Source organism: Halichoerus grypus, chromosome 10 (genome assembly GCF_964656455.1).
Source record: "Halichoerus grypus chromosome 10, mHalGry1.hap1.1, whole genome shotgun sequence".
NCBI lineage: Eukaryota > Metazoa > Chordata > Mammalia > Carnivora > Phocidae > Halichoerus > Halichoerus grypus.
This window is the reverse complement of record NC_135721.1, coordinates 48,991,093-49,004,796: the sequence shown is the minus strand read 5'-3', so window position 1 is coordinate 49,004,796 and position 13,704 is coordinate 48,991,093. Positions and strand designations below refer to the sequence as shown.

The 13,704-nt window shown below is 55.1% G+C and overlaps 1 protein-coding gene across 8 annotated transcripts in view; it reads right to left on the bottom strand.

The window, feature by feature from the left end:
* Positions 1–13,704, bottom strand: part of SFXN5 (sideroflexin 5) — a 113,608-nt gene that overhangs the window by 40,968 nt on the left and 58,936 nt on the right. For all 8 annotated transcript variants that reach the window (XM_036073247.2, XM_036073252.2, XM_036073245.2 and 5 more), the window contains 3 exons: positions 13,163–13,219; positions 11,724–11,789; positions 157–247 (listed from right to left, as the gene is read on the bottom strand). In XM_036073247.2, coding sequence (XP_035929140.2) covers positions 157–247; positions 11,724–11,789; positions 13,163–13,219 — 214 coding nt within the window. The remainder of the gene's footprint in view (positions 1–156; positions 248–11,723; positions 11,790–13,162; positions 13,220–13,704) is intronic.

Below are 13,704 nucleotides of genomic sequence, written 5' to 3'. Positions count from 1 at the left end.
TTGCTCTAGTCGCCCACACCAGGAGACCCCCGATGTCAGAAGCGGTCTGGAAAGGCAGTCCAGCTCCCCAAGAGCCCTGCAACCCCGCACACGCAGGTGTGACACCCACATGCCTGTCCACGCGTGCGGGCACCTCGGCGCAGGTGCAGGTCTTACCTACAGCGGGGAACGGCACAAATCTCTGGACAAGAAGGCGGGTGGCCGGGGTGAACTTGTTGGCTTTCTGAACCAGGACATTAAGGCCCACCTTAGGAAGAGAGAAGAGAACGTGCATGCGTGGTGTTGCAGGGGCCTGGCAGGCTGGGGCAGGAGCAGAGAGTGAGCGGCACCATCTGCCCCGGACCCCAAATCCTCAGCGTCGCCTGTTCCAGTGCCACTATGCACAGCATCACACGGCCCAGTCACCCCAGTTAGCCAGCCCGGGAGGGAGGCGGAGGGGAAAGCCTCAGCCACACACAGACCCGCACACACGCACACAACCTCTCTGAGGAGAAAGGAAAGGCCGCCGTTAGAAGAACACAGAATCGGCAAGTAAATGAAGCGCGGGAACCCTCACTCCCACCTCAGCCTCTAAGCACCCCCTTTCTCGGGCCCCACTGTGGGCTCAGGCACAGGCCTAACCACCAGGGCTCAGGAGAAGGAGATCCACACACCTGCCCACAGGTGACCACCGAGCTAAGCAGAGCTTAGCCAGGGGTGCTGTGCACATCCTGGGCTCATGTCCTCTTTTCTTAGACCCCAGCCCCCTCACTTGGCCTGGGACACTGGGGTCCCCCTTGCCTTCACCTTGGGCACTCCCTACTCCATTCCGTCCCCCATGCTGTCTTTTGTCCTTCTAGAACACAGGTCCAACCATGTCTACCACGACCAGTTCCTCCCATGACTTGTGTGAAAAGGTGCAATCTCCTTCACGCGGCTCCCCTACTCCCCTAACACCCTACCTTCTCCTTCCGGGAATCCAGCTGACTGCTCACCAGATGCTATGGGAGCTTTCCCGCCTTGGGGCCTTTGCCCATGCTGGTCCCAATGCCCCAAATGCCTTCCTTCTCTACCCAGTCCACATCTGTTCTGTAAGGCCCACCTCTGAGCTCTCCCTCCAGTGACTTTCTAACAGTGGGAGTCACTGAACCTTGCCCTGCCTCAGTTTCCTTATCTGTAAAAAGGGATGGTAATATCTACAGCATCCCAGGGCTGCTATAAGAATGTATGTAAAGTGGGGGCGCCTGGGTGGCTCAGTCGTTAAGCGTCTGCCTTCGGCTCAGGTCATGATCCCAGTGTCCTGGGATCGAGCCCCGAATCGGGGTCCCTGCTCAGCGGGAAGCCTGCTTCTCTCTCCCTCTCCCACTCCCCCTGCTTGTGTTCCCTCTCTCGCTGTGTCTCTCTCTGTCAAAAAAATAAATAAAATCTTAAAAAAAAAAAAAAAAGAATGTATGTAAAGTGTTTAGCATGAGCTTGGGGCGTAAGAGACCTCAGTAAATGAAGCTATGTAAGAATGTCGCCTCTCCCAGGCAGGAAGCTGCTTCCTCACACGTCCCCAGTCCCTCCTCCCCAGCACTCAGTTCACTGCTCATGATCTGATGCCCCTGCGGGACTGGGAGGCGGGACCATGCCTTTCTCCTCTTTGTATGACTGGCACTCAGGACAGTGGATGGCATGTAGTACTTGCTCAATAAACTGGGGACTGAGGAATCCGTGCATGGACCAACAAACAGATGAATGGATGGAGATCCACAATGGCTGGAAAGGGAGTTTCTTGGAGGAGGGAATGGTGGGGTTAGGCAGAGCAGAAGAAAGAGAATTGTGGCGGGGAACACAGCACAAGCGCAGGCATAGAGAGAGAAAAGGCGAGATTGCCATGTGGCCAGACCGGAAATGGGTGTAGAGAGGCCACTGCTCCCCGAAACGGAGGCCAGAGCCAGCCCCTGCCCCGTAGATCTTTCCTGGGAGGAGGGGCAGCAGGGGCCACTGCAGGACTGCTGGCCTACGGGGGCCTGGGGCAGCCTGCTCTCGGCTCTGGCTCACCTGGTAGCTAGCAGGCCACCCTGCACCTGCAGCCCCGCCTCTGGCCTTGACCTTCTGGGTCGCTGGAGAAGATGCAGAGCCTGGGGAAGGCCTCTGGGGTGTCAGGGCGACTGCAGCAGTCAAAGCAAGAATGGTGCTGCGACCTGGGCAGACAGGAAGTGCCACCCTGTCAGGCGCTGGGCAGCTCAGGGCCCCACGGAGCCACAGTGAGGCCAGGCAAACCCAGCTTGGGCTCTTGGGGGTCTGGTCTAGATCGGAAGCCTCAAGCCGATCCTCAGAGTCCAATTCTTGTTCTTTCTGCTTGCTCCAGGGAATGCTGGGAGGCAGGGACATGTGTGGCGGCTTGGACACACTTCACTGGGACCGCAGGGCAGGCCGGGGAGCTGCCAGCCCACACTAGGTCCTGCTGCCCTACTTCCAGGCTGCCCTGCCTCGCAGATGGAGCTCATCGAGTCCCGAGCTCCCCAGCTCTCGGCAGCCAGTGACTGCCTATTTCTGTGACCGCCTCCCCCAGATGCCAGGGCACATGTTCCTACAGAGTGCAGAGAGGGCAAGTACAGAGAGAGGCAAGAGGACACACAGGCAGGTGTTGGTGGTGGGAGAAGAGGAGGAAAGGGGCACGAGGAGGTGCCAGGCCATGAGCTGAGCATGTCACATTAAATGTCTGAGTTAAATCCCCACTACTACAAGACTTCTAGATAGGGCATGTTGCTCTTTTTTACAGATTCAAAGAAGTTCAAACAGGTTCAGAGAAGTTAAGGAACTTTACCTAAGGACACACAGCTATTATGAGGCATGTAAAGTTAGGATTTGAACCCAGGGGTCTGCTAATTCCAAAGGTTTGCTCTTAACTGTTGCTATTTACTTTCCAAGTGTCTTCCATCTCAATGAGGGATGCTTTAATGTCTAATGTGCCATTTAAAACTGGCTGTTTGCATAGCAAAGCTGCCCTGAAAAGACCAGCTTGAGGCTGCCGTCCAGATGAATGGAAGGCAGTCCCAGTCAGGGAAGATAGGGCCTTGATCCAGCCCTGCCTGCATCCCACCCCAACTATAAAACAAAAGATCTGGGTTCAAACCCCAGCCCCACCCCCTACATTCTTTTAGAAAAAGCAGGAGCCCTCCAGGAGGCCAGCAGGCAGCTGGGACTTTCCCCTGGCAGCCTCTTGGGGACAAGCAGGGCTGGAGTGTAATGCAAGGACGAGGAATAGTGGCCACTGGTTGTAGCAAATACTCAGACTTGTCCTCAAGCCTCCCTGCCTGGCTGTTCTTCCCTCTGGCTAGAACTAGCACAGTCCAGAGTGAGTGTCCCAGCCTGTCTCCCCAACTCTGGGTGGGAGGCCATGGTAGGGGGGAGGAAAGAAGAGAAAACAATGCCAGGGTCCCAGATCTCTTCTGGCCCGCCCTTCCCTGAAGCCCACTGGGGTCCTCCCAACATGCTCATTCCTGAGCATGGCCAGCGTGCCTGAGCCAGGGAAGGGGCCGGGGACCAGCAAAGTGGGGAAACTAGGAGCTGGTGAGGTCACCCTGCCCACCCAACTGATGATGAGCCGGAGAGCAGGAAGGTGCAAATACAGGGGAGGCAAATGGCCACTTCCCCCACTCCTGCCACAGCCCCCAACTTGGGCCTTCCTGTCCCAGCAGCTAGGACAGCCGCAGCCTGGGAAGGCACCGGGCTAGGCGGCAGAGCGGGGTTGGGAGCCCGTCTGTGCTGATTCCTCAGGGGCCCTTTGGCCTGGAACATTTGGTGGAGCCCATTAAAATTAAAAAGCCAAGTGGCTGGTGGCTCTGAATGCCAGCTCGTTTTCCCTGGCACGGTGGGTCCTGTTTAAGGGAGCCAGCTGGTATTAATGGCACACAGCTCATCACCAACAGCAGCTAGCGATCACAAAAATCTGAGCTAATAATCGGGTTCGGGAAAGATAATGAGATATGGAACAATCACCACTGAGGGTCCCCCAGGGTCTGTTTTAACAGCCTCCAAATAAGCCACAAAATAGAAATTAACCAAACAGGGGCTCCATTTTGGCGGGGAGGAAAACAAACAGGGTGTGGGTTTTGCACACGATAGTCCCCTTGTGGTCAGCAGACAGGGGTCCTGGGAGAAGCAAGGGCCCAGGACCCATGGGACATCAGCAGTGGCCTGAGGAAGCAGTGGACCCTCTCTGGCCACTTCTCTCCAAGCTCCAGCTCCCAGGCCAGTGAATTTGCCATGGGCAGTGGACAGGAGCAGAGGAGGAAAGACAGCTTCCTGAGAATCCCCGAGGTGGGGTAAGTGCTGACCAGCACCAAGAACCAGACTGGGGAGAGGGCTTAGTGACACAAGGTCTCCAGTGTCACGAGCTAGCTGATAGCTGTCTCCTTAGGCACCAAGGTCCCTCCCAGGCCAACAGCAGCCTCCTTTCTGTGAGGCCAGCGAGGAGACACGGGATGGGGCTTAAGCAAAGCATGCAGGCTGTGTCCTCAACTTCAGCCCATACCTGCAAACCCCTGCAGGATGCCTTTATCTGGAGGGGCTTCGGGCACTCCACCCTCACACGCCCCAAATCAAGGTTACGTTGCTCTTCCTCACCCACCGCCTGTCCTCTCCCACTGCCAGGAGCTCCTCATGCCCGATACCCAGGAGTCTTCCTGGTCGGGAGCCTCTCCCTCCCCACCTGCAGCCCAGCGTGCAGAGCTACCTGTCCTGTCTCCCAGGTATTCTGAATGTGACGACTTCTCTCTGCTCCGGCCGCTTACCTTTAAGCACACCCATCTCTTCTCCCTGGAGAACTGCCCGCTTCCTAACTTGGCTCCCCGATTCTGCTCTTGCTCCCTCCAGTCCACTCTCTACACAGCAGCCAGAACGATCTTCTAAAGATGGGTATCAGTTTGCTTTAGCCTTTCAGGGGCTTCTCACTGCACTTAGAGATCTGCAGGGCCCTGCCTGCAAGGCTCCAGCCACCTCGCCTGGCCCCACTCCTCCCATGAGCCAATTCTCTCTCTCCTTCCCTCCCTTCCTCTCTCCCTCCCCCCATCACCTCTCCTCCCAGGGCCTTCAAGCACTGCCCCCCTTGGCCTCCTCACTTTTCAGTTTAAATGTCAGAGAGGCCTCCTCTTCACTCGGGGCTCCCTTTTCACAGTTTCTCACAGAACTCAGATCTCTTCCTTCCCTGTCTCTATCACAGTCTCGAAGTATATATTTATTTACCTCCTCAAAATGTTGGGAATCAAAGTAATACGTGTATATTATTTTAAAAAACTGAATAGCGCAGAAATATTTTTACCTGTGGCCTCTTTACTAAATATCCATCCCTCCCAGTAGGGCCTAAGCGCTGGGCACAGGGCCCGCGTCTCTCTTACTCCTCACTGAATTCCTGGTGCCTGGGGAAATGAGTCGGTGCTTAATACATATTCTAGAATAAGTCAAGTGAATGATTTCTGAGGCAGGAGAAAAAGAGCCACAAAGGAGATCTGTCTTGTGCACTCCCTGCTGTCCACCTTGGCAAACACAGCTCTGTGGGGCTAGACGCTGCACACACAGGTGTAACTCCACCTGAGCGCATGGCGCATCCCTCTGCCTTGAGGGGGTGGTCCCAAGGCTGTGAAGGGTTCCGAGAAAGGGCAAGCCTGACTGAGTCCTGAAGGGTAAGTGGGAGGTATAGCCAGATAAGAAGGCTCAGTAGAACTTCCGAAGCATGAAATACCAGGGAGTCTGTAGCCAGCTGTGGACTCCACTAGCACCTGTAATGAGGGGATCCGAGGGGCCCTGGAGAACAATGGGGAAGAGGACATGCCTGAAAGGACAGATGGCATGAGGTTCAGAAATCAGAGCTACTCTTGGGTGGTGGATAATAATGTAAGCAGATGGTTAGGAGTTTGTGTGAGCCTTGGTGGGGCAAGGGCTGGGGCAGTTCGAAGAATCTTTGAGGTGCCCAAAATGCCCAGCAGATGGCGCCAGTTGTAGAATAAACTGTAATCAAGTGGACCCCATGACCCTCTGTGGAGGTCACTTGTCCTCCACAGGCAAAGGGCCAAGGTGGCTGGGACAGAGTCATACACAGGCTAAAATGCCAATCAGCTTCAGCTTCAGTTCAGTGTCCTGTTGGCTAGCAACAGTGACCAATTCTGACCCCTGAACCGATGTCCTGCAGGGACCTGCTGGCCACCTGCTAGAAAACCAGTTACATCAGACTCCTTACATGTAGGAGGGGACAACTTGTCCTCCCCAGAATAGATGTAGAACCGATATTCATGTCAGACTCACCACTGCCAATATCACCATCTGCAGGCTTCTGGAAAACTTCAGATTCTGCTACAGGGTCCATGCAATGGGCCCTCCAACCCGAAAGCCAATCATAGTGAAAGCAGTGAGACAACAGTTTGGCCTGAGATTCTCAGGCTAATGGCTCCTACCTCCATTAGGCCCAGAGAAGGACAGCAGGGCCGAAGTACACCCTGGATCACAGAGAGCACTCTGAAGTACACCTTGGATCACAGGAAACACTCAAGGTACACCCTCAACCATGCAGAACACTCTTGAGATACACCTTGGATAATAGAGAACACCGTGAGGTACACCCTAGATCACAGAGAACACTCAAGGTACACCTTCAACCACAGAGAACACTCTGAGGTATACCTTGGGTCACAGGGTATACTCTGAGGTACACCCTCAACCACAGAGAACACCCTGAGGTATACCCTTGACCACAGAAAACACCCTGAGGTACACCCTGGATCACAGAGAACACCCTGAGGTACACCCTCAACCACAGAGAACACCCTGAGGTACACCTTGGATAACAGAGAACACCCTGAGGTACATCCTAGATCACAGAGAACACTCAAGGTACACCTTCAACCACAGAGAACACCCTGAGGTATACCCTTGACCACAGAGAACAGTCTGAGGAACACCCTTGACCACAAAGAACACCTTGAGGTATACCCTTGAACACAGAAAACACCCTGAGGTACACCCTGGATCACAGAGAACACCCTAAAGTACACCCTCAACCACAGAGAACACCCTGAGGTACACCTTGGATAATAGAGAACACCGTGAGGTACACCTTAGATCACAGAGAACACTCAAGGTACACCTTCAACCACAGAGAACACTCTGAGGTATACCTTGGGTCACAGGGTATACTCTGAGGTACACCCTCAACCACAGAGAACACCCTGAGGTATACCCTTGACCACAGAGAACACTCTGAGGAACACCCCTGATCACAAAGAACACCCTGAGGTATACCCTTGAACACAGAGAACACCCTGAGGTACACCCTCAACTAGAGAGAACACCCTGAGGTACACCCTCAACCATAGAGAACACTCTGAGGTACACCTTAGATCATAGGGAACACTCTGAGGTACACCCTGGATCACAGAGAACACCCTGAGGTACCACAGAACCACCCTTGACCACAGAACCAGCCAGACATGGTCTTGCAGGAGGCGGGGCATGCTCCAGACCAGGGATAAATATACGCTGCTGACTCAACCTTGGCCAGAAAACACAGGTGCAGAAACCAAGTATGAAGTTGGATAGAGGCTTTAACCCCATTACACCTAAAGAGCCTCTCAAAAGTTTCCTTTCCCCACTGTTCTCAGGGTACCTGGGGGCGGACTTAACTGCCAGGAGGCATGGTAACAGTTTCTCTAAACTGGAAGCCAAGAACACTGTTTGGCTTTTCCCTCCTCCTCAGGCCGCAGTGGGAGCAGGAAGCAAAAGGGGTCTTTGTATTAGCAGAATAGCATGTGATCAAGCCTGTGTTTGAATCCCAGTTCTGGGATTTCACCTCTATGCTTCCGCTTCCTCAGCTGTAAAATCACGAGGAGCACTAAGCAGCACCCGGCACCTGAAGACACTCCAGAAGTGTCAGCCATTGTGATCATTGGGATTATTTGCTACTTTAATACTGGGACTTGGAGCAGCCAGGGGGCAATGAGAACTGGGAGGGGGAGGGGTTCAGCCCAGGGACCCCCCTGGGACACCTCCTTGTACTCCAGTATCTAGTAAAGGTTAACAGACAATCACTGTATCCTGTACAGAAAGGACCCCTCAGGGCCCAGAGCCTTTGGGAATGGAGATCAGCAATGCCCCAACGGGGAAAGACCTCAGCCACCTACGACCTGGCTGCACGTGAGGGGTTTGAGGACCAGGCATAAAGTGTCTCTCATACTCTGGATCCACCAACCAGCTCCTGAGCAGCATGTAGGACTTTAGCCCTGCGCCCTTCTCTACAGCCACAGGTCCATTCTCATCCAGGACCTGGTGTCCATGAGGGAGGTCATCTGCTGGGCCTGCCACCCCACCAAGACTTCTCCTCCAGCCCACTCTGCCTGCACCCCCTGCGACGCCCCCGCTCCCTGAGTCGAGACAAGGCAGCTGGCGTGGCCCGCTAACTCCTGGGTAGGCCCTGTGAGTGCTTCACGAGCGGCCCTGCTCCTCCCCAGTTCCCCATCACTTCATCCCCATCACTCGTCCCACGGTGGCCGCACTCATCTCCCCACCACTCTGGAGTCTGTCACATTCTCTTGCGTGCCTCTCCACGTGCTGTGCCCTCTACCTGGATCCCACAACCCTGCCTTCAGCTCTCTCTGTTCTATCCTGGAAGAGTTGGCCCTGTGTGACTGAGGGGCCCCTTCCCTAGTTCCCACCACACCCAAGGGTCACCTTCATCATGATTCTGGTTCTACCACAGAGAATCCTCAGCTTTTCCTCTCTGCATCTTGAAGGACACACCAATCTGTGTGACCACCCCCCCCAGCACCTGCCAAATGCCTGGCACAAACACACCTCTGAAGGGAGGGCGTGGGTCTCACGCTTGGGTAGCCAGGGCCTGGGGAGGCTGACCACAGAAGTGCTCAACATGAACCCCCAAACTCAAATACACTGAGGACTGACAGAGGCTTCCTTTGTTAAAAGACAGCAAACTGTTAGATTTCAAAAATAACTTAAGACAAAATTTCTTTTTTATTCTTGAGCAAGAAGCCAGACATTGCCAAATCTATTTAGAGAGTTCACCAAAAGGCTGCTACCCCTGCACTGGGGGTCCCGGGCCACCGTGAGACTTCATTCAGGGGGCCAGGCAAACTGGGGGTCCTTGATTCTGGGGGTGGCTGGCGAAGGTCAGGTCTCTGGCTCTTCTGAGGGAGAGGAAAGGTCCAGGGAGGAGGCTGGCCTCTCAGGGCCTGGCCTCCACTCCAGCTTGTCCCCAGTCACTGAGATTTGCCCTCAGCCTGTCAGCCCCCCGCCCCATCCAGGCTGCCTGCTTGTAGGGACTCGTTTTAATTAATGCCAGAGCTGGGCCAACCACTGGCGCCGTGACACTTGTTTGCAGGTCATCTCTTCCTAACAGGTTCTCCCTGGGAGGGGATTTGTCACTAATTGAAGCAGAGATCAGTTAATGAGGCCGCGGGCCCGGAGTTCCAGAGAACAAGGGAAAGGAAAATAAAATAAAGCCTCTTTCTTTGGAGGTTTTGTGATTTACACACACAAAAGAAAAGCAAGCAAGCTGCAGATTTTCCAAGTCAGAAACTCTGCTCCATCTGCCGGAGTTAGACCCTCACTGTGTGAAGACGTCAGGCAGAGGGACGCCGCCACCGCTGAGCCCGAGGATCAAGGCGGAGAGGGGCCTCCTGAGGCCGGCAATCAATCAGCAACCTAATTAACAAGTATTTATGGAGCAGCGCTTGCGCCCCCTCTGTGGGGGAGAAGATACAGGGCCTGTCCCTGGTTAACTTGTAATCCAGTGGAACAATGACAGGACAGGACACAGGGTGTAACTGAGTGTGTGGGAAGGACAGAAGTTTCTAGGACTTGGGGGTGGGGGACAGTTTGGGCTGGTGTGGTCAGGAAAAGCCTCTGAGCGTCCTGCAGCTAGGCAGGGAGTTGGAAGGAGAGTGTCCCCAGCACAGGCACAGTCCCTGAGGGCTGTGACAGCCCAGCGTGAGGCCTCCAGTCCTTGAGGGTAAGACCCTGGCTCTGAGGGCCTGGAGGGTCCCCAGTAACTGTGGCTTGCGCATCAGAGCCCCCACCCCACAATCTGGGCTAGCTCTGATCCTAGGAAGTGGTAGGGATGGAATGACCAAGGGCCCCTTGTGTGGGACAGTGAGGACTGGGGATGCAGAGAGCCTGGAGCGCCATGCCTGCAGGAGGAGGACGTCCCACCAGGACAGTGGTCCCCTTCACTCAAGCCCCTCCCAGTCGGGGCTGCTCAGTATTATTCCTGACGGGGCTTCCTCCCCTCAGCTCTGCCCCACCTCACCCTTCATCTCCAAGAAGGAAAATGGGATTTTCAAACTGCTGAACTAGATAGGGCCATCAGCTCCTCTTGTCATGAAGAGCAAGGAGGAGGCAACAGAGCCCCTTTCCCTCTCTCACAAGAGCCCTGACCTCTGCCAGTAGCCCCCCAGAATCAGGGACTGCCAATTTGTATGACCCCAAATGAAGTCTCTGCTGGGTTGAGGACCACCAGGGTGGGGTTTGCGGTCTCTTGGCAAGTCATCTGAATAGATTTGGCAATGTCTGGCTTCTTGCTTGGGGTAAGACAAGGATTCGGGGAGGGAGCTTGATCTTGGGCACGAAACGGGGATCACTCCCCAACAGGGCATTTGGAGAGGATGTGGTCTACATGGGAGCAGAGTAAATGAAGCCATCTCAAAACAATCCCAAATCCCTGCTTTCCCAGAACAGTGAAATCAATGATGGTATATGGTACAGAGGTTTAGAACATAGTTGTGAACAATTATTATACTTAATGACATGAGAAAGATGAGGAAAGTGGGATTTACAAAAAGATTATTATATGTGAATTCTTTCATTATATGTGAATTTTTAAATTTGCATTTTCTAAGTGTTTTCTTACCAACTGTGTGTATGTATTGTGTGATGAATAAAATAACAAAGTTGTGAAGTGACTTTTACCCTCTGGAGTCCGCTATAGGAGACCAGCCGGCCAGGACCTAGACAGTACAGATGGAGGGGCAAGGTGGGTTCAAGAGTGGGACGAGTGTAGCTTCCACTCTGGTTCTGGCCCAGGGCCCTCGCTGCATCACCTGCACTCAGCCCTCATCTGGGATCCAGCCTTATGCTCACATAGTCAGTTTACAAACCTAGCCTACTTCGTAGCTGCTCTATTCTCAAAGTCCTATGGGATTCAAATGAACCTATCGCCCCCATCTTGAGGAGCTTATAGGCCTCCGGGAGGAAGTGTACATGTGACCACTTGACCAAGGCCTCTGAGAGGGGACAACAGTGCCCTGGGAGCTCAGGCAGAGAGCAAAGGGGAGCCAGCATGTGGCCCAGCTTTACAACTGTTCCTGAGCCCCTCACTTCCTGCATCAGCCATATTACCGAGAGTGACGAGCAGCTCCTCTGGGGAGGGTGCTGGGTAAACACGGACCCCTCTAGCAACAGACCCCCTGCCCTCAGCGGGAGTATGCAGCCCTTTGCGTCACCCATGGGCACCACCTCACCTCCCCACCTGCTGTCCAAAATCTGCAGCACTCTCTCTATTCAAGTTCATGCCTATTAAAGTGTCACCAGAATCTTCTCTGCCTAGAAAGCCTGCCCTGGCAGCCCATCCACACGACCCTCTGTCTCCCACACCCTCGCCTGGCCCTGACCTCGGACAGGTCTGGCCAGAGCTGCTGAGGAGAGGGGGCAGCCGCAGGGCAGCAGGACAAAAAAGTGGGGACAGAGTTACTCACGGCGATGGAGACGGCACTGATGACAGCTCCCAGATAGCCCTGGATGAACTTGGACGCAGGAGAAGGCTGGAAGGCAGAGAAAGAGAGTTCCAGGTCCACTGGGTGCCCAAAGCTGCCATACCCCACCCTTGCCAACAGCCCCAGCCTGCAAGAGATGTTCCCGCCCACCACCAGGTGAGAAGGCAAAGGTCCCTCTGGAAGCCGAAGGGATCCGGGCCTCCCTCAGCACAGCTCCAGACATGGAAATACAGGGCAGCAATGTCCCGGGAGAAGCCAACGGGCCCGCTGCACTTTCGCTCTGTTCTCAAGAGCTCACTGGCAGACCCTGCTGGCTGGAGGCAGACAACGGCAAGGGCCAAAATGGGTCATTCATGGCTGGGGCAAGCAGAGCCGGGGAGGAGGACCGAATGCTGGACGTGGGCTGCTGGTACCTGGAGGACCGCCCCGGTGGAAATGGCTGGCTACACCTGGCTGGCTCTCCCGCGCCTCGTCAACCCAGGCGGCAACCGGGCTGCCAGGCCAACAGATGACAGTTGCTCAACGTTTCTACAGAGACATGCAACCCAGGTTGCAACGGATCACATTGAGAAGGAGCTGAGGAACTTGCCTTTAACTGTGCTCTGACGGCAGTTTTGGAGATGTTTGGTTTAAGGCAAACGGGAGCCATCCAAGCAGGGGTATACACATGTGGGTCACATGCGTGAGATGCGGATGGAAGGGGGGCGTCCTCAGAGTTTCAGGCCGGGAAGTTTCCACCACCCAGGCCAGCCCCTAGCTCTCCCCTCTCTGCTCCAGGGTTAGAGAATGCCCACACCTTCCCCTCCCCAAACGACAGCCCCACAAGGGGACCTGGACTCCTTCTCCCCTCTCCCTGCCTTGAGACAGAAGTGCAGGACAGACAGCCTTGCCAGTGAAGCAGGGGCCCAGCTCCTTCCTAGAAGAGGGAAGGGCGACAGGGCCTCCACCGAGAGCTTGCCCCAGGAGCGCAGGGGACTTGGGGGGAGGAGGGGCCGGTCCCCTCAGACCCCTCACCCCTCAAGAGCAGCCCTCAGCTCTACAGCCGACCGTCTGGGGGCACCAAGACAGCTTCCAGGCAAGCTTGGAGGAAGCTTTAGGGGAATTTGGTCCCCATGTGGCTGATGCCATCCTAATCCAAGATCTGGGGATAAGAGCTGCCCAAGGAGGATGCTGAAGCCAACAGAGCTCCTCCCTCTCACCGCCTCCATTCTATTTCCATTTTATGGGCCTTCACTTCATGTGAACAGCCCCTCCCCGGCGGGGCCCTTCTAGAAGGGTTGGCAGTTTAAATCAGGTGCTTAGAGGAGCACAAGGCTTAACTCAGAGGAAGCAGCCCCCGATGGTGGCACGCCACACTGTAGGGAGGATGAGGGTCCCCCCAGCCCGCTCCCTGCCACTGTACGGTGGTCTGCGGCGCTCACCTTGGTAGCGTTGCGGTTTGCATAGTTGACACAAGCGTTATGGCTCTGGTTCAGCCACTGAAAGGCAACGGGGGTGGGGGGGCGGGAGGGAAAAGACGTCAGGGAAGGGGTGGACGCCGGCCCTGGACCACGGGTGGCCACAGCCTCCAGAAAGACACGGGATGCTGTCTCCAGCTCACAGGTGGTTCTGTCCATCCCACAGGTCAGCAGGACCAGCTGTTCCCGTTTGCCCGGCATTGTGCCAGCGGCAGCATGGAAACCCCGGGAAACCCCTCCGTTGCTGGCAAACCAGGATAGGGGTCCTGCCCCTGCGGGCAGTTCTTCCCAACCTGGGGACCGTCCCCTTTCCCGGAATCATGGCGCTCACGGCCCCAAACGGGCCTCACTGCCTTTGACATCATCCTTGTTATATTACTTATTGGATAGAAAGTGGACATTTAGCTCCTAGAATTACTAACAGCCCTGAACTTCTTTCAAAAATACCCCAGCCCAGTGTCTTGCACCAAACACTCACTACCTTGGGGGTTGGTGATGGATTTACC